Below are 26,471 nucleotides of genomic sequence, written 5' to 3'. Positions count from 1 at the left end.
AATTTTCTGTATCACCACACACCTTTACTCCAGAATTTTACACCGTGCAATTTTAGTAATCTTAAGACTTTGCAGGTACTATGAACATTGTTCATGTAAATTCCCGAATGTAAATTCTGGTCTGTTGCCATTCCAGACAAAAAATATTGAGTTTCCACTTTTATGCATTTTGAAACGAATGGGGAATACTTGTTGCATGCACATTTGCATGAGCCAAACAAGCCCAATATCATATGTGTTGGTTGATTATCCATGTTGTCTATAAATGCCAGATATAAATATGAAGTTTGTGTTTTGTGGAAGACTTCATAGCATTTGGAAGGATGACAGGATAGCCGAGAATTACGTACACCTAAACTGTCATCCCGGTGTTTCACAGGTGGGTGATTCATCAATGTGTGTGCCGTTCCTCAGATAGACGTTAAACGGGCGTCCCATCGGCCAGCATTAGTTGGTGGACGTTGAAGATCCCATGGTGTCCTTCGTGAAGAGCAGGCAAGCTATTGCCGGCGCCATGCCCAAATTCCAAATTCCTGCCCCAACCAGCAAAGGGCACTGCATCGGTGGCACAGCCGTGCCTTCAGGCAATGATGCTACCCCACAGCCTTGTGCTGCAAACGAACGAAGAAGAATAAGCATTTGGAAGAACTGAAATGGAGTGGCTGAAAGAGCATATTTGGATGCTGGCGAAATTCATGGATGACTAATAAATCACAAGTGCACTTGCATGACGAGTTGTGTAATCACCTTGTTTTTCCTTATAATCCGGTCTGTACAACAGTTCATTAAATTGAGTCAAACTGAAGAATAATACACGCTTCTTACAATGCATATTTTGATTTTCCAATTTCAGTGACATATTTCGTATTAGCCTGGTGTTGGCTTAGCGGTTAGGGTGCCGGCGTGGGATCCGAGGATCCTGGGTTCGAATCCCGGTCGATCGCTGAATTAACGCCAGGGGGGTTGACTCAGCCTGTCATCCTACCGAGATCAGCAAATTGAGTACCAGTTCACTGGTAATTCCCTGTGTGTCGTAAGAGGCGACCAACAGGGTTGGCGGCAGGAAGGGCATCCGGTCATAAAACATTGCTTCGAAAAGGGGACCACGGTGCCCGGAAAAGGCCAACCCCCATTCTTACAGGGAAAAATGGCCTCTAAAGGTGGTTCTAGTCGTATATTTAGTATTACTAGTAGAGTACCCACCCTACTGCCGATCTTGCAACATGTTCTTCTGACGCATACCTTTATTTGAGTGGTGTATAGGCTACTGACAGCTGCCTCAATCGCTCCCAAAAAGAAAAACAAATACCCTGAGTTACGTGCTTGAAGCAAAAACATGCCTACTGCTTATAATGCAAAACCCCTCACTGCCCTGGAAAACGTGGAGACAGGAATACTGTACTGTAAAGGTTGGGACTTGTAATACCCTCTCCCACCTCTAGGAGATGCTACACGATACACATTTACATAGAGAATTTGTGTCCCCTCCTCCCCCCTAGACAACCGCAAAAGATAAAACACCCCTATACACTCATTGGTGTCATACTGATCCTATGTAGCAAATCTGGATGTATTCGAGCCAGAACTGTAGGAGGAGTTGTGTAACAAAATAACAAACAAACAAACAGGTCCTTTAATTACCTTCGCAAAAGCGGAAGGTTATGTTTTGATCGCTGTGTATTTATTTGTATGTCTGTGTGTGTGTGTGTGTATGTTATTCGCATAACTCAAAAAGTATTCAACCGAATTGCATGAAATTTGGTGGGATGATTGGTTATTATACGGGACACATTTGATTAGATTTTGGGAGCAATCGGGTCAAAGGTCAAGGTCAAGGTCACGAAAAGGTCAAAACTGTTCACTGTTCTGTTCCCTACACTCCCATGCCAAGTACAGAACAGTAGCTGCGGCGAAGGTATGCGCTCTACCGAGTGCCCGTTCTAGTTATAGTAAGGATTAATTCATCCTTTTGGTGGGAATACAAAATGTGCGAATGGTGTACTCTTTCTCTTCTGTCAAACATATTGATTTTATTTTGTGATCCAAGCTTCAAGGGTGAGCTTGTACATACATCACCAATTCTGTGTACTTTTCTTTTTTACATGAATTACAAGTACATTGTTAGACAATCACATTTGGCAGATGGGATTTGAATCTAGGTTTCCTGCATCACGAGTCATCCCAGGATTCATATGGGAACTGGCAAGATGATGCAGAGGTAGCAAACTTACCTTTGAACTGTCCATCTTGCGTTCCGTTCTCAGCCTCACTGTATGTACACTGTTGGGTCGGTGCTTCACAAGCAGGGAGTTATATCAGAAACAGTGATGTCGACTCAGACGGCCATTATAAAGCTTGGACCCCATCTGCTAGCATTAGCTGGTGGAAGTTAACGAGTCTTTTGTGAAGAGTATAGGTGAGTTATCATCGGCACCGTGGCCAGATCCCCTAATTCATGCCCATGCGGCTGCTATGGGAGTACTGAACCTGCTGTTGGGGAAAGAGGAATCGTGGTGACGCATGAAGTCCTCGTTCGTAGCTGATAGTTTTGAGACAGGCATTGTGTTACTTCACACTGGCCCCTGACGTTTCAGATTGTGGGGTACCTGGTGAGGGAACGGTTCATTCAACAACTGGGTAATAACATGAGGGAATATTAATTCCGATAAGAAGTGTCCTTTGTTTCATGAAAACGTAGCCAGGGTTAGAATTGCTTCCGAGATGATTGCCAACTGAATGCCCCACAGAAACAATTAGCACATGGAATTAATACACCGCATGCTGTGCTCGGCTGCCATCACCACTGCTTGGGTAATCAGTATTGTTAAGTGAGGCCATGCTACCAAACATAGATCTTCTGGAAAGAAAAATAATCCTTACTTGAAACCGTTGCAGCGATAATTGTACAGAATGTGAGAAATGCTCCTCACAACAACAAAGGTGTGCTGATACTTTTGCCAGAGGACATTGTCTGTTCACACAAGTCCAACAATTACTAAAACCACGTAAACAACATGGTGGGGAAATGAATGCTCTGCCAACACTTTCCAGAGGCAACTTTTTGATATTTTATTTATTTGCTGTGATCTGATTTGATAACTTGAGGAGGAGACACTCCATGGTGCTTAACCCACGTGCTCCTGTGTATTCTGGATGCTAATGGAAGGTCGCATTATTTCCCGTTGTTCTTTTAGAGCGAGTTACACAATTACATGCGTGCTCACGGCTGATTCTGGAAGTTTTAGTTGATATGCCAATTTATTACTTTGGACTTGTTATGGATGTGAGAATACATTTCCTCAGCTATTATCACTTCACTTCTCGAGAGAGAGTGGCTGATACTTTCAGTTGCCGTTTTATGAATCTTTTTGGCTTAATTCCATCAACCCCAAAGGCGTTCTTTAGTTAGCCTAGCCAATTCCTGAAGGAAGAAGAGAGGTGTTGTGTGCGTGCATGTGTGTCCGCATGTGCGTGTGTATGTGTTTATGTGTTTCAGTGAGTCCGCATGCAGACCAACTTTAATGTCACCCCCGGGTGCCCCAAGGGCCCCTAAGAACACTTTGATAAATTTATCTGATGTAACAACAACATTTTTGTGTCTAATTTAACCAAAAGTTGATTTTATACCTTGGCTGTTTAGGATTATGTCCATATTAGAGATGATTAATCCTGTGTTTTATTATGTGTGTAGTCCCTTCACAGTGGGTCTATGTCAGTCTGTACCATTTGTGTGTTATCAAGAGCCACACTTTTAATCTTTTATTTATTTATACTCCTTATAAAGGATGTTTGTCTGTGTGTGATGGGAATCCTGCAAGTTCACATATAAATTAATTGATATTAATAATTAGCAAGGTTAACCTTTATTGCATACGAACCCTTACCGACATATTTTTCATGATAAATATATATGTGGGAATTTATTTGGTGACTCATTCGTCTTGCATATGCCTGGCCTGGTGTTGGCTTAGCGGTTAGGGTGCCGGCTTTGGATCCTAGGATCCTGGGTTTGAATCCCGGTCGATCGCTGAATTAATGCCAGGGGGGTTGACTCAGCCTGTCATCCTTCCGAGGTCGGCAAATTGAGTATCAGTTCACTGGTAGTTCCCTGTGTGTTGCAACAGGCGACTAACAGGGTTGGCGGCAGGAAGGGCATCCGGACATAAAACATTGCTTCAAAAAGGGGACCATGGTGCCCAAAAAAGGCCAACCCCTGCTCTGCGGGGAAAAATGGCCTCCAAAGGTGGTTCCATTCGCCTTGCATATTCCTGAACTCAAAAGGCTATTGCAATGGTGATGGTGTTTTTGTGTGTGTGTGTGTGTGTGTGTGTGTGTGTGTGTGTGTGTGTGTGTGTGTGTGTGTGTGTGTGTGTGTGTGTGTCCATACTGGTTCTTAGATCCACTGTAATCTATATACTCTGGCAAGGCTCTACATTATTAAATGCTGTCTTGTTCCCTTTGCAGCTGTTGGAGGTCCTTTTAGCCATTGGTCATTTCATGAACCTAGAAATGTTCTATCCTATGAAGTTTTTTGATGGATTTGTACTCCCATGGGTTCCTACAGCAAATTCAGCTTGGTTGCCCAAACTTCATCTTTGGGCAACTCTGGTAAATTCCATAAATCTGAGACGGCCTCTGGTGGCCATATTGCAAATGTAACTTTGGAACCGTTTGTCCTAGAATGATGTATAACACCTCTTTTAAGGGGTTTTGGGAGGTGTAGAATCCATTTCCGATGTTATCTTTTCGGTTCAAGGTGAAGTTCAGGGCAAGATCAAAGGACAAGGTATGACACGGTCCCGTTTTGGACTCTCAGAGGACAAATCGCGTTATTTTAGTCATTACGTGGATAATTTGTTCATATTTCAAGATGGCCTACACATGTTCCTATAATTTTGGGAGTACAGGTCAATGTTGCCTTTGCGGAGACAACCATGCTTGTCAATGAGCGATGGAGGCACTGCACACAGCTGGTAGGTGAACAGAGGCCCAAGATCCATCTGCCTCCGCTGACCAATTATCAAGAGCCGGAGAAAGATGTTCTCAAGGTCGATGACTCGCCTGCCCTTGCTGCCCTTGACCTGCTTCTTGAGAACGTCCATCGTCTTGATGGGGCTACTGAAAGGGTCGTGAAGCCCATCAGGGAGACTGGCGCTGTACTTGCTCTCCATCTTTTCTCCAATCACAATCGAATCAGCCACATTCACTTCAGCAGGGGCAATTTGGCCAGTGACGGGATTGTACAGATGAGGGTGGTGATCTTCCAAGGGGTGAATGTACTTCTCCACCTCCAGATCAATGACACATCGTTGCTTCAACTCCTCCTTGTGCTGTTTCTGCGCAGACTGATCTGGTGGATCAGCAGAGTAGATGTAGTCCATGCAGTCTGACACATGCACGGTGACTGGGAAGGCGTCAATCCACTCACAAACAAGCTCAGCAGACAGAGTCATGCCTTTGAGAGCCCCCTTGCCGATTTTGATGGCAGTCTGCTCGCCAAACCGGTCACCAGAGACAGCGTTCCAGTATCCTTCATGGTGCCAACAGACAAAAGCGCCGGACACAAGGCCCGTCTTGGCCTCAGCAGGGAGTGCACACATCTTCAGCAAATACTGGATGAGATAGCGGGATAACTATACATGACCAGCAAGGAAGAAACACTTCAGCATGCACTCCATGGTCAGCTGCTTTAGGTAGAAGTCACCCTCTCTCTCTGCACACTCAAACTGGTGGAGAAGGAGTGTGGGGAGTGTGGAAGTTGTCCACTCAGTGCAGGCCTGTAGGATGGAGGCGAGCAGTGTGCAGATACTTCTCTATCTACTCAAAGGTCTTTGGCCCTGATGATAGAAACCACTTCAAGAGCGCCGCTGATACGCCCCGAAAGGACCGCATAGCTTTCACCCAGGACTTCTCATTGAAGATAATTATCAGATCCCCATATGCTGCGGATACATATGCATCCAACGCTGAACATTTCATCAGCTTCGCGATGCAGCCAATGAACGACTGTATAAATATGCATCCCACCAGGATGGGTGATCACATTCTGGAACTGCACGGGCTGGTACCAGCACACCTGTTTGGTTACTACAAACAACTGCATGTCAATGGAAAGATGAACGTATGTCATCCCCATGTCAAGCAGTGACCTCTGCATGTATGTGAGTGTTGTGAGGATGGTGTCCGGGTGTGAGGGTGGCGCGTCAATCAATGGACCGAACATATAGGTGCTCGCAGGTTTGAGTACGCCCTGGCTCCTGGCTAGCTGATTGTTGAATCCATTCCACTCCATAGCATCTTGCCCCTGGCTCAGGCTGTTGAGCCACTGTGTGTCCTTCTGTTGGGCAGCCACCAGACTGGCCTGTCGACCACTCGCCTCGGTGTAGCTGATCCCAGTGGGCACTGCAGGGGGCTTCACCTTCTTAGGGCCAGTATAGTGCATACGTGGTGCGGGCCTGTTATTTCCCACAGACTTGGCCTGCTTTGACGTGAGGCGAGGGATTATGAGAGTACTGATGCCAGGCTGAGCACTGCCAGCCTCGATGATCTCAGCTGGCTGCCTCTGAAACTCTGTTGCAATGGCGTGTTGCCATGGCATCGGCGACCATTTGGAGTTGACACCAGCATGTCGAAGTTGTCATACCAGCCAAATACGATTCCGACTGTCCGACAGAGCCCCATCATCCGATGTAGCGTGGCACCGATGACATCATCATTAACATATTTTATTCCCCATGGAGAGTTCTTTACAATGAGCAATGTCTCAATTTTCTTCTATTCAGCGCTTTCAGAGATATAGGGGTGCAAAGTTTTTCGGTTTTTCCAATATGGCGGCCGAACCGCGTGACCCATGATGTCATACTTATTATTTAAAATTACTAGGGCATGCCCGTACTTTATCTATATCTAAAATTATATCCCCCCCCTCTATTTACATGAAATGGTTTGGTCCAAAGCGAACGGCTTGCGAGTACGGTGACAATCCCCCCCCCTCTATTTACATGAAATGGTTTGGTCCAAAGCGAACGGCTTGCGAGTACGGTGACAATCCCCCCCCTCTATTTACATGAAATGGTTTGGTCCAAAGCGAACGGCTTGCGGAGTTTGGTAAAGAAATCGCCATCGCGTGCACAAACGCGCAGGAAAGCGAATGAATCGCAAATTAGTTTTAATTAGTTTTAAAACATAGTTTAACGGCAACATAGTTTTCCAACGTGAAATAAATGAATACGCTCTCAAATGTGCCGTCCGAGGCAGAGTCTGTTCGCCACGTTCGGCACACGTGATAGCTCGCTGCTCTCTGATTGGTTGAATCGTTTTTTGGACATAGCTCGGTAACTACTTCTCCGATTAATATGAAACCTTGAAAAGGCACATCCTCGGGTCCCCAGCAATATACCTGGCAAGTTTAAAGTATATCAGACCCGTGGTTGTCGAGAAACAGCGGTCACAGACATACAGACATACAAACATACAAACATACAAACATACACACAGAGATTACTGGAATTATAGATAGATACAGGTGGAGTTGCACCTATGATGAAAGTTTGCTGTCAATCGGACCAACGGTTGCAGAGAAAATCAAATTTATTCTGTGCGGACAGACAAACAGACAAACGGACTCAAATGCAATACGCTCTCCTCAGGCGAGGGTAATAAAACAGAGCATAGCCAAAGGTTTGGTGGGGCCCAGAAACAAACGGGGATGGTAGAGAGGCGAACGTCTGTCTACATGTTTGAGCAACGCATATGTACGTTGGCTTCCGCTTCCGGTCTTGCCGGCGAGGTTTCGTTTATTCGCAGCTGTCCACGCTTTCCATTGAAATCGAAGTTAAGTCATTGTTCCCATTTGTATTTTCGTTAAAACTGTATTTATTTTATGGTGTGTGTACCTAAAGCGTGTCCCTAGGAAGATTATCGGTGTAAATCTTTCATACCTGTATAGAAAATCGTGTTAATTCGTGTCGTGTCTTTTGAGGCCTTGTACTTGTTGGCTACCGTGTCCGACCTTGAGGCTTTGTTTTTTCTCTCAGCGGTCCGTCTTTTGTGCTCCAATAACTTTCGTTCTCTCAGTTTTCCCAGTCTTTTCACCCCATAGCCTACTTCCCTGTTTAAAATCTCAACTCAAAAAAAAACAAACCCCAAAAAAACATTTCCTTCTCCGTTCTTATTCGTTGTTCTTATTCGTTCATTCGTTGTTCTTTTTCGTTCGTTCGTTCTTTGACCATGTGTTTCTCCCCCATTTCCCAAGATAGTTTTCACTGCTCAATTAAAAAATGTTTAAACTTTCCCCTGAAGTACTGTATTCTGTCGTATATGATAACACCTTTTTCTTCTTCTTCTTTAAAAGGTTGCTTTCGACTTGCTCACCAAATCTATTCATCCCGAAAAAAAAATCCATCTCTTACAGTGCCTCTTTTCTACATTCCCTAAACTCACCTGCACACCACCCCCCATCCAGCGTCCTTAAACGTATTTTTAACTCGAAGGTCACAAGAAACTCGTTTTGCAATAATTGTTCGTTTCCCATTAATCGTACACTTTCCAAAATCCAATCTCACCCCTCCCCTCCAAATCTTCCCCATCAACCCATCCTTTTCAAATCTTCCCCCTTGCCCCTCCCCTCCAAATCCTCCCCATCACCCATCCCTTTCAAATCTCCCCCCTTGCCCCTTCCCTCCTAAACTCCCCCCTAACCCCTCCCCTCATAAACTCCCCCCATGCCCCTCCCCTTCAAATCTCCCCACCCTCATTTCTTCTCCATTTCCCCCCTCTCACCCCTCCTCCTCAAAGCGTCCTCCCCACTTCTTCCCCCTTCCAACTCTCACCTCCATCTCCCCCAACCTCCTGCTTCGCTCTTCCTCCTCCTCAAATAACACCTCATTGTGCCTCACCCAATCACCATCAATCCTTTTGTCCACCCCATCCTTCCCTTTCTCAGAGCTATTCTGAAATCTCTGACACACCTTCAACAGCTCTCCCGACCTCTTCCTCCTCTTCCACATCTTACCCTACCCCTCCTCCCCCCTGTTCTGTATCCGATGCTCCCCCTTCCTCTTCATTAACGGTATGGACCTCAAACATCCGGGGCCTTCGTTCAAACTTAACTGATCTCTCCATACAGGTTGCTTCTGACAAACCAGACATGATCTGCTTAACAGAAACTTTCCTCCTTCATGATGTCTCTGATTCCTTAGTATCTCTCCCGGGTTACTCCCTCCTCCGGTATGATAGACCTGAGCCTCGTCCTGGAGGTGGGGTTGCTATCTTTATCAAAAACTCTCTTTCTCACTCGCCCTGCACTGCCCTCTCTCCACCTCACCCCCAGGAATACCTCTGGCTACGGCTTCCCCTTCGCTCCCACCTCTTGTTCATATGTGTGTTGTACCGTCCACCAAACAGTGATGACTCCATCTACATCTCGCTGTCTGATAATATGGACCAACTTCTATCTACTCATCCCAACTCTCTCTTCCTCATATGTGGTGATTTCAATTGTCACCATGCCAGGTGGCTGGGTGTGGGTACCTCTCTCACCAGCCATGGCTCCTCAGCAAAGGACTTCTGCGACTCACTGGGACTGACACAATGTGTCAATTTCCCGACCCGGATCTCAGTCAACGGAGCATCTTGTCTTCTGGACTTGGTTATGACTAACTTCCCTGAAAATGTCTGCTGCTCTTCTTCTGCTCCAATCGGCTCATCTGATAATGTGCTTGTTAAAGTGGACATCTCTCTGACCATTCTCAGGGAGCCTCCTCAGCGTCGACGAGTCTGGCATTTCACTCAGGCCAACTGGCACGGTCTTCAAGCAGCCATCAATCATCTGGACTGGTCTCCCCCTTTCAACTGGTCTCCCCGTACCCATCTGGACTGGTCTCCCCTACAACCTCTGACATCAACTCATCCTGGGAATTCTTCCAAAGTAAATTGCTCTCTCTCATGCATAGATTTATCCCATCTCATCTTCAGTTGTCATACCCTTCCTCCCGTCCATGGTACGGTAATCCCCTTGGCCTGTTAAGCTGGCCGTCTCTCGTCCTGGTACTTGTAACGCTCTTTTGTGGGGTGGAATTGATCAGGGTTATTGGTCAAGGTGTTCTCCCGAATACCTTTACCAGTCCCTCCGCAAAACAGGGAGACAAGTACCGCTCGAACCACGGACAAGATGGTATTTGCCGAGCGGTTTAGCAATCCGCGGTTCGAGCCGTTATCAATTGACTAAACCTGATTTATAAAGCGTTGGCCAAATCGTGCCACAGGTACTCAATCGAAAGAAATCACGAAAGCGATCGGACGAGACAGAAGAAACCAAAGGTAAGAAATAACAGACATTTATTAATTATGTACAAAAAAACCAAAGGAAGAGGAGGAACGAAAGTAATTTACAGAAGAAGAAGAAGACACAGGGCAAGCCTTAAAACAGTCTTATAATATATCCCAGACAACAAACAGGACAGACCACAGACTTACACGACAAGGGAATTGCAATGGTAGGGATGCGCCAGGGAGAGAAGGGTCCAGGCCGATGGTAAGGATGCGCCAGGGAGAGAAGGGTCCAGGCAGCGGTAAGCGTTGAGGTTCACTCCAGGTTCACGCTCCAGACTCGAAGCGAACAGCGGCCGGCAGCTTCGCGTCTCAACAGCTGGCGACAATAGGGCCCTAGAGGGTCTCAAACTATTGCCGCAATACAAGCACCCCCACATCTCTCTCTCTCTCTCTCTTCTCAGTTCGGCTGGATCACTCATCTGGCTAAGCAGTCCCTCGCGCCCGCCTTCATTGCTCGTGGCCGTATCAAGCCGCGGGCTCTGAGGGCACGCCTACCGGTTGGCTCACCGCGGTGCTGGTTGGCCGGTAAGGGCTTGCTGACTCCACCTCCGATGACGAGCCGACTTGCCACACCTTGTTCTAGTGGCTCCTCCCCCTTCTTTCTCGGCCCGACCGCATGGACAATGGCGGCTGGTGGAGAGTTAGAACACCACTCGCACCGCTTTTGAAGGGAACTTTGGAGAGCGGAGATGATTGGGGAAATTGAAAGGGGACCTATCTTATTTGATTAATGCAACGCAGATTCAACTACTGGGAACAGGTCCTTAACTGAAACACATAATAATGAGATAACTACGAAGAGGTCCTATGGTTCGCTACGTGTGGTACATGGACTAACTAGGGTGCGATTTTTAACCAGCCAATTGATGGGGATATCTACAGGGGGACATTTATAAGGGATACATTTACTAAATTTACTAGTGAAGGTTCTAAAAACCATAACACAGCACCCGTTTTTCCTCTAGAGTTGTCTCGACCCAAACTAACTTTACTTAATGTGACACTCAGGTGTAATAGCCCTCTACTATTAACCTTACCCTTGAGTGCGACAGTTTTAAAACAACTATGTATGTCCCGCCTGCTACGTTGCATCCTACCTAACAGACTCACGCCCACAGAATAACCGCATCACGGAATGGTTTTCAAACTACACATATACGGTGGGGAGCATTATTTACAAAACACTAATTTGTATTTACACGGCAAACCCAGGACCTGTCATTTTGGGAGACAAAAAGGAAAAATCTGCAAAAGAGGAAGAGCATGCACTGCACTGCACCGATACACCATACTCAAGTGCCCGGGGATGCACAATTGATATTGCAGTGCACCCCCGAGCACAAGAGCACCACAAAGCACCATCAGCACCAATCAGCACCAGAAAAACACCAAAGCACCATCCAGTGCTCATTTCACACATTTCAAATAAAAAACAAACTATTGACCGGTTCTTCTTTCTGCTCCTGCTCTGCTGGCCGATGTTTCTTCCAGATGTTGTCCTTCTTGAGCTTGTGGCTTGCTGCCTATTTGCAATAATAAAAAGGCACAAAACGCGTCCATTTTTATTTAGAGCCCACAGGGGCCAACTATGGGTGGTCCACCTGTAGGGCAAAAGGGGCCACCTCACCGTGGTCCGCAAGCAAGGACTCTCTCTGGCCATCATGGCCGGTCCCAGCAGAGGGGCCAGGCCCCAACACGTGGGGTCCATCAGGGTGTGGTGCTTAGCCACAGAAGCGTGTGGTCCATATGGTGGTGCTAGGCCGCAAGTTGTGCAGTCCATAAGGTGGTGTATCGATCCAGGCAGGCTGTGCAGCGGCGGCTCGGGCACACAAATGCGGCTCCTGCACGCTTTCCCCTCAGTGCCCAGAGAGCACGGTCCATAGGTGGGGAAGGAGGACAAAGCAGAGTTAGCGGGGTGCAAGGGCGCAAGGGTACACATCAATACAAGGCAATGCAGAGGTGAGGTGCGCATGGGAGCGAGCGGAGAAAGCTCGTCCCTATCGTACGTCACCCCCCCCTGTCACCTACTCTACCCTTGCCCCTTACCCCATATTTACACCAATTTACAATTCGTCTCTACGTCCTGTCTTCCCCATATCTCCCCTAATTCCAAATTCGTCCACAATCCCTCTAATCCAAATTTGCCATCAAGCCCAATTTCTCATCAATTCATCATAAGGAGGATGAGATGCAACAACCAGCACAGTCACCCCCATGTCATGATGCGTCTCACATTCCCAAAACATTTGCAAAAATCACATGGTGTGGAGTTTGTCACCTTGGTGAGTGGATGTAGATGGTGCGAAGAGAATTCAATCCTAACTATACCTCTAAATGACTTTAACGTTCTTTACACTACCCGGGGTCTTTTCCTGCCAAACCATTGGCCACTTTATGCAGTTCTAAAAACCGAACTCCCATTGACCAAACTGTGGTGCTCACCAATTTGGGGTCTCACTCCCCCGATTCAACTCCCTGTGCCTTCGCACAATTTCCGGGCTGGGTCATGTGGCTCACCAGCAGGTCTACTCACCTGCACCCCTCCGCCACTGTAGTTGTCTCCGAGCTTACCTGCTCCTTACCCTAACCTATCTACCTGGGGAAGGCCCTCTGGCGCTCTCCCCACTCGGTGCCCTCTCTGGCACTGGGCTACCCGGGTCCGTCCTCCGGATCCTCGGGCCCCATTCACAACTCTACTGGCTCCCAGAGCCTACCTGCGGCCTCACCTGGCCGACATCCTGACAGTGGCGGAGTGCCCATTCAATTACACTCACTAACAGGCCACACGCCCAGCCATTTCACTCCACTAATGCACCCATCCAAACACCATTCTACCACACGCACCACAGATGCCAATATCCAACCACAATTTACCTATACCCTCTACCTACTCTTAAACTACCCCCCTCCCTCCCCCCGGGTATTCGTGAAAGGGGTCCATCTTCCCCATCCACTCCTTTCGCACCAACCACTCCACTCCACATATTCCACACTACTCACTCCACACCATCCATTCCATACTCCATTCCATCTATTCCATTCTCCATATATTCCATACCATTTATTCCCTGCAACCATTCTCCACACACCTGTACTTCACTTACACACCTGTGCTCACACACACCTGGTGGCTCTTGCACCCGTCTCTCCTCCAGGACCATTCATTCAATACTACGCACTCAACTCACACTTTTCACAATACGCTGCTCAATCACCTCCCTCACACACACTGCATCGTCCACGAGCATTGCCTCTCAATTCCTCATTTCAATATGCTCACCAGCAAGAACTTCCATACGCAATGCCTCATTCAATAAACCACACCACAAACACACTGCATCATCTAAGCTGGCTACCCCTTTCTGAAACTCAGCTTCCCAGTCGCCCCTTATACTAATGCGCTCCCTCGTCGTTATAATCCATCTAATCTATTCTACGTCCCCACTACAGGTACATGTCGCTACTTAACTCCACAGTTACCTATGGTCAGCTATTTCCCTATACAATTATCCAAACCCTCCCTGGCTTGGTTTGCACCGCCATAACCCCATAACTAATGCTCATGTGCCCGGGTGGATGTGAGGGATGGTGGATTTACCATCCTTCTACATCGGGCATCTCTCACTATTAATTTTGCCCATACAATTTTTGCCAATCAAAATTTGCCAATCAAATTGCCCATCAAATTTGCCAATCCGATTTGCCAATCATAATCCCTATCCCTACCATCGTCCATTATTCTGAGCCTCGGTACGTCATTACATCATTAAAACGGCTACGCAAAGCCGAGCAATGAATTCGGGTGGTTTGGTTGCCTGCAGGTTGGGTCCGTCCGGCATTCAGTTCAAGGGAGGAGGTTTGGTTGGACCAAGGTTTAAAGCACCATCCCTACACAGGGCCTTTCACTCCCATGCGCGGTGGGCCAACCTTGCCCGGGTAGAACGCCGCCACCACAAGGGGGCGCCGTTCCGATCCCTCCTACCTTCCCTCGAACCGGGCCGGTCGCCTTGCCCGGCAAAGCCCGGACTCGACCGTGCGGGGCGGGGTCCGGCCCGGATCGTGCACAGCACTCCAAACAGGAGCCACACGGCACCGATCCCCGCCGGCTCCCACAATACATACAGCCCGGCACGGACCGAGAGCTCGCGCCGGTTAAACGTCGGTCTAACCGCTATCCCGTTTAACGTCGATGCTCCCCTTACATGCTCACACCACTCGTTCCGTTCGTTGCTCATACATCCCATACTCTCCGTCAATTCCACCACCGCACTCTCTGCTACACACCACTCGCTGTCCGCACACTCCATAACACACCTTGGCACACACTCGTCGTTCGCACACTTCTCGCGTGCACTTTCCCCCGTTACGTACTCCGTAACCACCACGGGCGTGCACTCTTCCGTTACATCCCCTGTAACACTCCCCATCACGCGCTCCACCACCAACTCAGGTGTGCCTCCTCGCACACTCTCAACCATTCCAAGTGTGCATCCTCGCACCCGCTTCTCATCCATTTCACTCTCCGCGTCACTCTCACCACACATACACTCCGACGTGCATTCTCGCTCACACTCGGTTTCACTCCCACACTTTGTAACACACTCACTCTTCGACACACACTTTTTCCTCACACGCATGCCATTTTCTCTCACACAGCGCACCACGGACCTCCCACAAACGCCTGCGGTACGCTGGGATCCCAAGCGCGCCAAAATTCTTTTCACGCCAAACATTCTCCCGCAAAACCTCTTAGCACCATATACCACCTTAGTCACCTTTGGGATCCTCCTCTCCACACGCACCTGCAAATCTTTATAAGGATTAACAAGTACGGCATCAGCATGTGAATTCAGACTTTGTGCATTTTCCATTTCTCCCTGCCGCGAGTGCTTTTCTACATCTGCGGTCTCTCCAATTCCAATTTCTACTACTGCTTCGATTGATTCAGACTTAATTTCTTTTTTCTTTCCCTCGACAACCGCTGGTCCAAATAAAATTTCCTTTTCTACCTCGGCGGTCACCGGCTTCCCCATACCCCGGTCGCGATCTCTATACCCGTCATTTTAACCGCGCTCTGCTCCGCCTCGCTCAACCCGCGCTTCTCAAACCGCATTACCTCGTCGCGTACCCCCGCGACCTCTTCGCTCAACCTGCGGTTAACCTCCCTCTCGGCTTCCCTTACCTCGTATGTGGCCTTGTGCCTCGCTAACCCCTCATTTACTTCCCCGATTTGGTTACCCACGTCCTCCAGTTGGCCCCCTAATCCTCCCAATTTGCCTTCTAGCCCCCCTATTTGGCTTTCTAATCGCCCCCCCATTCTACTTTTCAATCCTCCAATTTGGTTTCCCATCTCGTTTCTCATTGCATCCATCTTACTCCCCGACTCTACCATATAGGCCCTTATTTGTGCCATGAAGGTGTCCAGATAGGATTGCACATCCATAACCCCCATTTGCGTGGCAGACGTGGCCCTCGCTGCCATGTGCGAGGCGCCATTTTGTGCTGCTGCAACCTCGTGCGAGGCGCCGCCATCTTGTGCGCCTGCAACCCCCGCTACCGCATCCTCATTGCTCTCCTCCCTGGGGTCCTGGATTGCCTCTAACCCCTCTTCTACCTCCCCTACCGGCATCCGATCACCTTGACTATCCATGGCACGATTTTAAAATTTAGATGTTAAGCAAAATTTCGGCCGCTCGTAATTTCGACCAAATTTTTCAGATGGATTAAAAATTTGGTTCGGGCTTCAAATCCCACTCCTTGACACCAATTGTTACGGATCCGGGGGACGGCACTCCCGTTAGCAAGGGGGGGTTAATCCCCTTGTCCTGTTAAGCTGGCCGTTCGACCGGTCCTGGGGGTATGACGTCACTTCCGGTCGATGGTAAGTAGGGTTGTAAGCCCAATTTGTCTTAATACCTAAGTACTACCACCGGCCGTAAGCGAGGAAATACTCCCACCCGGGTCGCAGCGTGATTGGATTGCGCCGAGCGAAGCGAGCTGCGACTCTGGCCGTTATCAATTTACTAAACCCGATTATAAAGCGTTGGCCAAATCATGCCACAGGTACTCGATCTAAAGAGATCACGAAAGCGATCGGACGAGAAAGAAGAAACCAAAGGTAAGAAATAACAGACATTTATTAATTATGTACAAAAAACCAAAGGAAGAGGAGGAACGAAAGTAATTTACAGAAGAAGAAGACACAGGGCAAGCCTTAAAACAGTCTTATAATATACCCCAGACAACAAACAGGACAGACGACAGACTTACGCGACAAGGGAATTGCAATGGTAGGGATGCACCAGGGAGAGAAGGGTCCAGGCCGATGGTAAGGATGCGCCAGGGAGAGAAGGGTCCAGGCAGCGGTAAGCGTTGAGGTTCACTCCAGGTTCACACTCCGGGCTCGAAGCGAACAGCGGCCGGCAGCTTTGCGTCTCAACAGCCGGCGACAAACCTCTAGGGTGTGTGCCCTAGAGGGTCTCAAACTATTGCCGCAATGCAAGCACCCCCACGTCTCTCTCTCTCTCTTCTCAGTTCGGCTGGATCACTCATCTGGCTAAGCAGTCCCTCACGCCCGCCTTTATTGCTCGTGGCCATATCAAGCCGCGGGCTCCGAGGGCACGCCTACCGGTTGGCTCACCGCGGTGCTGGTTGGCCGGTAAGGGCTTGCTGACTCCACCTCCGATGACGAGCCGACTTGCCACACCTTGTTCTGGTGGCTCCTCCCCCTTCTTTCTCGGCCCGACCGCATGGCCAATGGCGGCTGGTGGGGAGTTAGAACACCACTCGCACCGCTTTTGAAGGGAACTTTGGAGAGCGGCGATGATTGGGGAAATTGAAAGGGGACCTATCTTATTTTGATTAATGCAATGCAGATTCAACTACTGTGAACAGGTCCTTAACTGAAACACATAATAATGACATAACTACGAAGAGGTCCTATGGTTCGCTACGTGTGGTACATGGACTAACTAGGGTGCGATTTTTAACCAGCCAATTGATGGGGATATCTACAGGGGGACATTTATAAGGGATACATTTACTAAATTTACTAGTGAAGGTTCTAAAAACCATAACAATATATATATATGATAATATCGTAGGGGCATAATCTATGCAGAATTGCCTTGGGTTTGTGCCCCCTACTCCTGAGAGGTAGTGCTTCATTCACTCAATAACTCTTCCCTGAATGGTATTTACTGCATGTCAGACACCGATAGAGGATATGAAACTGCAAAAAATGTGGTGGGCGCTAGTTTTGGTTTGTTGGTGGATGGGAGGAGGGAGCTGTGTACATTCTATTGTCTTCATTTCCAATTTCCCTCAAATTTGCAGCCAAAATCCCACAATAAATTTAATTACATGTCTTCCTCTCTGGCAAGCGATACATGGTGGGTTGGCATCATTGCCGAGGAGTGCAGCTGCCAACGCAATGCCCACTGTAGGTTCGGGAAGGGATTTCTGGAATCGTGCCAGGATGCTGACCATAACTCACCTATTTTTCTTCGAAAGAGAGCATGTGATCTTTAACGTCCACCAGCTAAAGCTAGCTAAAAGATCCCCTTTTTGATGTCTATCTGAGGAAATGGTGCACTTTGTGATGCAACACCCGATCTTACAAAGCACCAGTCCCACAGTTTATAATCAGGTCCACTCAGCTGGTGTATCCGTGCTCTATCCTAAAAATGCTGAGCGCCATGTGAGAAACTATCACATGCCTTTGTCGAATTCTTTGGTACGACATGGCTAGGAGCACCTCCTAAACTCAGAGCAGACGTTCTAACCACAATGCCCCTGAGTCCAGTACTTTGTTTACATTTTTTTATTATCAGTATTTTTTTTAGCTTAAACTCAATATTTAAGATGAAGAATAATTGGGAAATAAATCCACTGTTAGAAAATGTTCTGCTTGTGTTTGTTTTGTTAGCAGAATAATGTTTATTTGCATTTGCTTTCTGTTTCCTTTCCTTTGCGATCAGTGCATGTACATGGAATCGTTGTCTGTGTGGATTGTTGACTTCACCAGAGCGAGTGTCTGTGCGTGTGTGCGTGTCTGTGTGTGCGTGTCTGTGTGTGTGTGCGTGTCTGTGTGTGCGTGTCTGTGTGCGCGTGTCTGTGTGCGCGTGTCTTTGTGCGCGTGTCTGTGTGTGCGTGTCTGTGTGCACGTGTCTGTGTGCACGTGTCTGTGTGTGTCTGTGCATGTGTCTGTGTACCTGTCTGTGTCTGCGTGTGTGTCTGTGCGCATGTCAGTGTGTGTGTCCGTGTGTGTGTGTGTGTGTGTGTGTGTGTGTGTGTGTGTGTGTGTGTGTGTGTGTGGTTTTTTTGTCTTTGGTGAGTACAGGGGGGTGTTAATATTGCATTTTCACAAAAATTGTGGAGCTAATTCAACAGTTTTACAAAAAAAGGGAATATGCGGGGTGCGGGATGTTGTAGGTTTCATTGGGTTAGTTGGTTATATTTTTCCAGAACAGTTGGTTATATAGTTATTTTTCCCTCTTTTCTAGGTTCGTATGGAGTTTAGTCGCTGCTTGCGCCACTTGGAGTGTGGGTCTTGGAGTTCTGGGAACCTTGGTTCCAACAAGAACTTCAACTCCAGAAGCACTAGAGTCCATTCACCCAACTCTCAGGTAACATCATTCATATTGTCCTTTCTAGTCGGCATAAAATTACAGGGTCATGCCGTGGGATTCTAACTGGAGCCAGAGCTGTTACCTTTTGTATAACGTACAATTTTTTTCCACATTGTAATCCATGGAATGATAATGCTGTTGCTTGTAGAAACCACATTGTACCCAAAAGTGTTCTCTTGCGCTAGCTCTCAATAGCAAGCGCACAAGGCATTGCCCCAATTAGCACCTTACTTCCCTTAATTGTTCACACCCTGCTGATTTCCTCATGAGGCCAAAAGTACAGGTAGAAAGAAATAACTGAAGGTCATGTGGCCCATCATGCCCGTGCTTTATCCATACTCTTTTTATTCCTTTTTAAACAGTGATCTAAGGGAAAGGATGAGTTTATACAGTAACTGCTTGTAGGATAAAGACATGAGGAAAGATCATTGTACTTTTAGATAATTTACAAGGACATCATTAGTCGACAATCCATCATGATATATCGGGATGTGAACCGAGAATCCCAGCATCATGAGCCATCCTAGCAGGCAAAAATACATTTAAACTATAACAATACGTTAACCGACATTGAATACACATTGTGTTCTTGTTGATAAACCTTTCGATTAATTTGAAGCACTTGGTGTGTCTCTAATTTGGCCTAGCGGTTAGGGTGCCGGCTTGGGATCCTAGGATCCTGGGTTCGAATCCCGGTCGATCGCTGAATTAACGTCAGGGGGATTGACTCAGCCTGTCAGCCTTCCGAGGTCGGCAAATTGAGCACCAGTTCACTGGTAATTATTCCCTGTGTGTCGCAAGAGGCGACCAACACAGTTGGCGGCAGGCAGGAAGGGCACCCGGCCATAAAACATTGCTTCAAAAAGGGGACCACGGTGCCCGAAAAAGGCCAACCCCTGCACTGCGGGGAAAAATGGCCTCTAAAGGTGGTGGGTTGGTGTCTCTAATTTCTCCAAAATATCAAAGGCTTTTATTTCTTCGAAATTAATGTTGTAATCATAGCACTAGTATGCTGTAATAAAAATAGAAATCTAAACAAATTCGAATGACTTTCTCCGACCTGTATACTCTTAGTTATGAGCAGCTTTATAAGGTGGAAATGCTGCCAAACAAACTTAGCAATGTCCCAGAGGGTAAGCTAAAAATACATGGTTGTCATCGGTCCAGAACTCCATCGATGAGAGATGCAGGTTGTTTGTGCACTAATTGTCCACAACCCTAGCTTTCAAAGAGAATCTAAAAGACATTCTAAACTGATCATAGTTCGATTCACTTTAAAAATGATTTCTCTGTCAACAGGAACCTGAAGGCACAATATGATTCCTGCGTTCATAAAGATTTTTGTTCTTGCAGCTGCAGACCATTAACCAAGCATCCCCTTCTTTGTGCACAATACACAAGGAATGGAATGCAGCATTTTTTTTTTGGTAATGGACAACTGTGCGCGTTTAGGCCTGGTGAGATCGGATGATGTCTTTCGCAAAACAACAAGCGTCATAGCTACTTGGCATCATGTCGATGTCCATGGAAGACTGCTCTGATAGGTTGTGGTACATGCCTGGCATCACAACCTCTTTTCGTCAATGCCACCGCTATCAGGAAAAACTGGAATTCAGCGAATCGTGCATCTCTTGGAGCGGCCCAAAGAAGGTTGAATTATTAAGACTACTGATAACATCCCATATGTCACCCACTGTTATTTCCAAGACGTGGCTATTATTGCTTGTTGTGAGTACATCAACACTAGTAATGGAATGTGGGGTCCTGAAGGAAGAATCTTTCGTCAAATGAAATCAGGTTCTTTCTGTAATGATTGCCATTTATTGGTTCTGGATTGTGTTTTATAACTCTCAGCTGGACCTTTAAAAGATTTATCAGAATACTAATGTATTCTAGACTTCTTTAGCCAGTTATTATTCCTCACTTGTGTTCAGAGATGTTGTGTTCAGGCTAACCCCCGCTCTTGCAGGGAAAATGGTCTTAAACTGCCTGTTGTTGTTGTATTTGTGTTCAGAGATGCCATTAAGCTCATTCGCATCTCGTCTCCGATGTCACTTGAAAGTACGTTTGGGGTTCACACCATACCTGGCTGCCAATATATTACATCACGCTTGTTTTTTTTACGTGTGACATCACACACTACTTACCTGATGCTGTACAGATTTGTCAGACAACACTGAAGCCAATAGCTATACTTGCCTGGTTTACCAGCACTGAGATTGAAATTCTTTGTCTGCACGGACTTGGAAATGTCTGCCATTTTTTTATCATTCCTTTCCGAAGCTAAGTAGCGTAATGACGTTGAAAGGCCGCTTCTACACACCCCAAATCGGCCGCAACTCTCACCAATCAGTACCCCGCCAATGGCATCACTTGGCTTTGTTGTGAATACAACTTCACGCGGCCCTGCCCATTCCCAATTGGCTTCAAAGATATGCTGAAACGAGCCTATCATAGAACCATACTGGCAGCAGAGACTGTATTTTCAGAATAATTATGTTTACATTTGTGTTGTTTAATTTGCTTCAAAAATTCATCAGATAATCCACACAATATACAAAAAGCGCCCGTGTCTGAAAGAAGCAGTTCAATTTGGCATCCTTAATATTAAATAGGCAAAGCCACTAAACTAATGGAACCCTTTAGAATTACCCTTTGCATTTACCCTTTGGAACCCTTCAGAATTACCCTTCAGAATTACCCATTAGAATTACGCTATAGAATTACCCTTTAGAATTACCCTTTAAAATTACCCTTTAGAATTACCCATTAGAATTACGCTATAGAATTACCCTTTAGAATTACCCTTTAGAATTACCCTTTAGAATTACCCTTCAGAATTACCCTTCAGAATTACCCATTAGAATTACGCTATAGAATTACCCTTTAGAATTACCCTTTAGAATTACCCTTTAGAATTACCCTTTAAAATTAACCTTCAGAATTACCCTTCAGAATTACCCATTAGAATTACGCTATAGAATTACCCTTTTGAATTACCCTTTAGAATTACCCTTTAAAATTACCCTTTAGAATTACCCTTTAGAATTACCCTATAGAATTACCCTATAGAATTACCCTTTAGAATTACCCTTTAGAATTACCCTTTACAGCCGTAGAAGCCTTTAGAATTACCCTTTAGAATTAAACACAGTGGATTAGAAAGGTTCTTCTTCTTTATTTTTGACAAATGGAATTCCAAATACTGAAGTGGCTTCATCGCTTAAAAAATGAAACAGGTCTTAACCAGACTCCGTGATGTAATGGTTAGAGCTTCCGCTCTGATTCTGGGAGGTCGGCGGTTCAAACCCAACCCCAGCCAAGTCATATCAAAGACTTAAACATGGTAGTGCTGCTTCCTGACTTGCTCAGTATTTAGAAGGATAAAGCATGGACAATCCCCATGGGTTGGCATCCATGAGGAGGAGGAAATCCCTCCTGAGGAAATGCCCTGCTGAGTGCGGTGAGAAAAGTGGCGCCATTGTTATGACGTCTCTGATACCCAGAATATGACGGCAGTGACGGCACTTCCCCCAAGCTCAGTGGTGTATTAAGTGTTTGTCGTGTGTGTGTGTGTGCGTGCGTGCGTGCTTCATTACGAGACTTAGGGCTTGGACCATAAACAAGAAAAATAAAACAACAAAAAATATAAAAGCATGACTCCATAATTTGATGACTGCCTCATCAAATGCCTGATCAAATAAATGGCTGACATTTTTATATACTTATCTGCCAGCCTGTCTGTCCTTAAATATAAACATTTGGTGAAATAAGTTAACAAGCTCACAAAAGACAGAGTATATTAATGCATCCATTGTCTGCGAATGTCTTTGCAATTCACTTAAATTTACATTGAGGTGTTCGGTCATTGAGGTCTCCTCACGTCCGGTCCGTGTCTAGCATGACACAAAAAAAAACACATTGGCATTAAATTTCCAAGAAAAACATGCATTTATATCTTTTCGTTGCATAACACCATTAACCAGAACGTGTGAAAATTTGATTATCATGATGTTGATCCTCAACAGAGCCGAATAAGACGAATGTGGAATGACACCGTTCGAAAACAAACAGAGTCTGCCTTCATCTCAGGTGAACCGCATTCCTCTGGAGGTCTTCACCCAGGTGAGGGTTTGAAGTGGCCTTTACAAATTTTCTTTATCCATCACTATGAAGCAAATTTGTGTGCAATCTAACTCCCATCTATTCTGCTTAGTGGGTCACGTGACGGTATGCTTCATTATACGTGTCCAATCACTCTGAGACAAAGTTATATTGCATGAGTTACTTATCTCTGGTTATTTGTCTTTGCTTTGCTCATGTTTCCCCCTAGTTCTTATTGGCAACTCCCAGCTTCTCACCAACTCCATCATGCGACCCCATGAAGACCAGGATTTTTGTGCTAATCATCATCATCCTGAACCTCCATTGGTTGTCCCTTCTTCAGCTTCTCAGCCCCCAGGTCAGCATAGCTCCATGGCCAATAGGCAATGTAGTACAAACGTCGAGATGGGCAGGAAGTGTATTTTTTTTATTGATTGTGACAATAGCTGTTTTCGTGATCTTTACCCATCCTCCATGATTACCTGACAGTTGTTCCTGGAGATGCCAGCTCCATGGCGACACTCCCTCTGCCTACTAGCTGCTGTGGACCAGTTGGTGGGAACCAAAGCTCTCGACGAGACTGTACACCAGAACGCCTTCACATGAAGCAGTTTCCCCTTATGACAGCCTCTCAACTGCCCCACGACCAAACACGATCACTGTTTTGCAATGGCTCGACCCTAAGACGTAACCAAGATGACCTGTCTGAGGGGCAGCGCCGAGCCCTGGTTTATGTCGGTGGTGACCCTGAGACCCTCGGCCTGAATTCCTTTGAGACACTTGAGCCACGGATGCATTTCCCACGTAACCAGCTCGTGTATGTGGGAAAACCCTCAGGACAGGGTCTTGGAGATTCTGCTCGAGTAGGAAAACAACAGCCACCTAACAATGATGACCAGTTCAAACACTGCAGCCATACGCCGGTTCCGGAGCTAGCATGGGGTTCTGTTGCTGCCAAGCTGGCCCCTGAGAGGTTCCCATCCCTCTGTGGGAGGAGGTGTGAAGTTGACGAGCAGCCAGCCCCTGCATTTTTTCCTCTTCTATCACCAGATGAAGTTGCTGAGATCCAGAGGCCTCAACAGGACTCATTGGGTGCAAGCTTGCCTGACCTCCGTGATTCGCAGCCCACAGGTCGTGACCTTTATGAATCACGGGAGCAGGCATCAGGACTCTGTCGGAGTCCAAGTGATGTTTGTGCCCATACGCTGCCCCATGTTCCACAATCCTGGATCAGAGAGCAGAGTGTTAATGGGGAGCAGGGTGTCACCGGTGAACATCTCATTTTGGGGGAAAGCTCTGAAAGTGAGCTTTCTGAGGTGGAACTGTCATGTACAGGACAAGCTTGGCAAGGCAGAGAGAATGAAAGGCTAACACCTGAAGAGGATGGGTGGAGCCGCGTCAGCGAGGGCAGCGGCTGGGAAGGTACAAGACCACAGCTTGTCACAAACCTGTAGGACCAAGTATACAATGCTATCAAACGAGCGGATCATGTCATCATGCTGCCTGATGGTAACACTGCTTCATAGACTTGTTGATGTGAACTATGGACCAACAGGTACAGCCCTGTGTGGAGGAGTTGGACTCTCGTTGAGTGTTGTACTTTAGTTTGTAGAACTTGCATTGTGCTCTATTCAGCAAAAGACCATCTGCAAAACATTGACACAGTGCCCCCAGCTGTAGTTTCTCAGTCTGAGTGGTCAGTTAAAGGAACTATGCTGAGAATTCCAGATTTTTTTTTTGTTACAATAACATGGATATTTTTACTTCGCCATTTTTAATGATTACTTTTAAAGAAATGTTCTCTCTACATTTTTTGTGTCTATACACGTCAAATTTTGTGTCCACTAATGTATTGGATTATTTTTTCAAAGTATTTATTGTTTGTTTTCCTGGCAGCTTACGTGGAAAGTCTGTGCTCAATAGTCAGAGTTAAAGTTGCTTAGAAACAAAGAAAAAATTAAATCCAAATTTTCAAAATGCAATTCAATGTTTTTGCTTGCATTGTGTGCAGGCATTGGATATCAGTTTTATGTTGTTGCTGTTGTTGTTGTTGTTGGTGGTGTTGTTTTATTTGCCCCAATTTCCAGAAACTATTGTGTATTTTATATGTGAAAAAGGAATGATGTGTAATGGGTTGGAAATGGGCCACAGGCAAGATAAGTGGACCTGCAACTGAGCAGAAGGCACTAAAAGCAAAAGGTATGAGCAAGGTGTAGATAAATGGAGGTCAGGAAGCAGTTGTAGTGTCGGATGTTTGACACCAGGAAGCAGAATGGAGGAATGAGGACTTCCGGGCAAGGGAGAAGGGACTCGACTCATGTGAACGATCAAATCTGTGAACATCGTGATTGTATAAATTTTAATTAAACACATTTTGTCATATATCTTGACCCCAGACATTTGGATTTTACAATGGTGATGAGGATGGCATTTTCGTATCTCTATCTCTCTTGATACATATGGCCATTTCGTTTTCTGCCACTCGTCTCTCAGCATGGCTGCAGCTGTTCCACCATTCCCTCCATTCGAACTGCATGAGGACATCTCTTCAATTGGCTCATGCTAGACCGCTTGGGTCAATAAATTTGAGATACTTATCAATATCATAGTCATGGACATTTGTGACAATATATTGAAGTGAGCCTTTGCTACACTATGCAGGTGATGATGTATGTTATATTTTGAATGTCTTGCCAAATACTGGTGAGGATGATGACTATAATGCTGCCAGGACACGCATTTCAAACCCAAGGTGAATATTACTTTTAAATAACATGTTTTTCAATAAGCTGTACAATCTCCTTCAGAAACTTTTAATGAATTTTCTATCCATCTCTGTAAACTGGCCTGCGAGAGCAAAATCCTGCAAGTTTCACGACATTAATAAAGAAATTAGGAAACAGATGATTTGTAGCTGCCAGTCTTCTCACCTTCATCGTCGGGCTCAAAAAGGACATTTTGGATGCTGGCCATGCTGATGAGCTGGCTCGATTGCAGAACCAACCATTGAGGAACAAGGGCACTCCATTATCAGTGCTGTGTCACAGAACATCAAAGCTGTGGCAACCTAGTGTCAGATCATCCTGTGTCTATGAACAGTCTAAATCGTCTCGTGGAAGTCAGCAATTCCCATGGTAATGAATTATCTAAATCGCATGGGAGCTGTGGCAATTCATTGCCACACAAAGGCCAGTATCCAGCCTCAGGACAGGAGTGCAGATACTGCCATCTGTAGATGGAAACTTTGCAGTGTTCATGCTGTTACGTCGGCTGTCAGCTAAGATTCTCAATCGAAAGGGCCGGGGCAACAGTCAACAAGTGGTTCTGGCATCTCACAGCTGCAATGACTCCCAACAATAGGCTACCTCATGCTGAGGTCCTGGTAAATCGTTTTCCCATCTCGTT

The 26,471-nt window shown here is 46.3% G+C and overlaps 1 protein-coding gene across 1 annotated transcript in view; it reads left to right on the top strand.

Annotated features, from left to right (window-relative positions):
* The window catches only part of LOC137432610 (adhesion G protein-coupled receptor L2), a 207,561-nt gene extending 182,113 nt beyond the window's left edge, over positions 1–25,448 (top strand). The window contains exons 19-22 of the mRNA XM_068124681.2: positions 18,837–18,959; positions 22,991–23,087; positions 23,296–23,424; positions 23,556–25,448. Coding sequence (XP_067980782.2) covers positions 18,837–18,959; positions 22,991–23,087; positions 23,296–23,424; positions 23,556–24,520 — 1,314 coding nt within the window. The 3' untranslated portion in view covers positions 24,521–25,448. The remainder of the gene's footprint in view (positions 1–18,836; positions 18,960–22,990; positions 23,088–23,295; positions 23,425–23,555) is intronic.
* The last annotated feature ends 1,023 nt before the right edge of the window (positions 25,449–26,471 follow it).

This window comes from Myxine glutinosa, chromosome 1 (assembly GCF_964187855.1).
Source record: "Myxine glutinosa chromosome 1, kmMyxGlut1.1, whole genome shotgun sequence".
Lineage (NCBI taxonomy): Eukaryota > Metazoa > Chordata > Myxini > Myxiniformes > Myxinidae > Myxine > Myxine glutinosa.
This window is presented reverse-complemented; position numbering and strand designations above follow the sequence as displayed.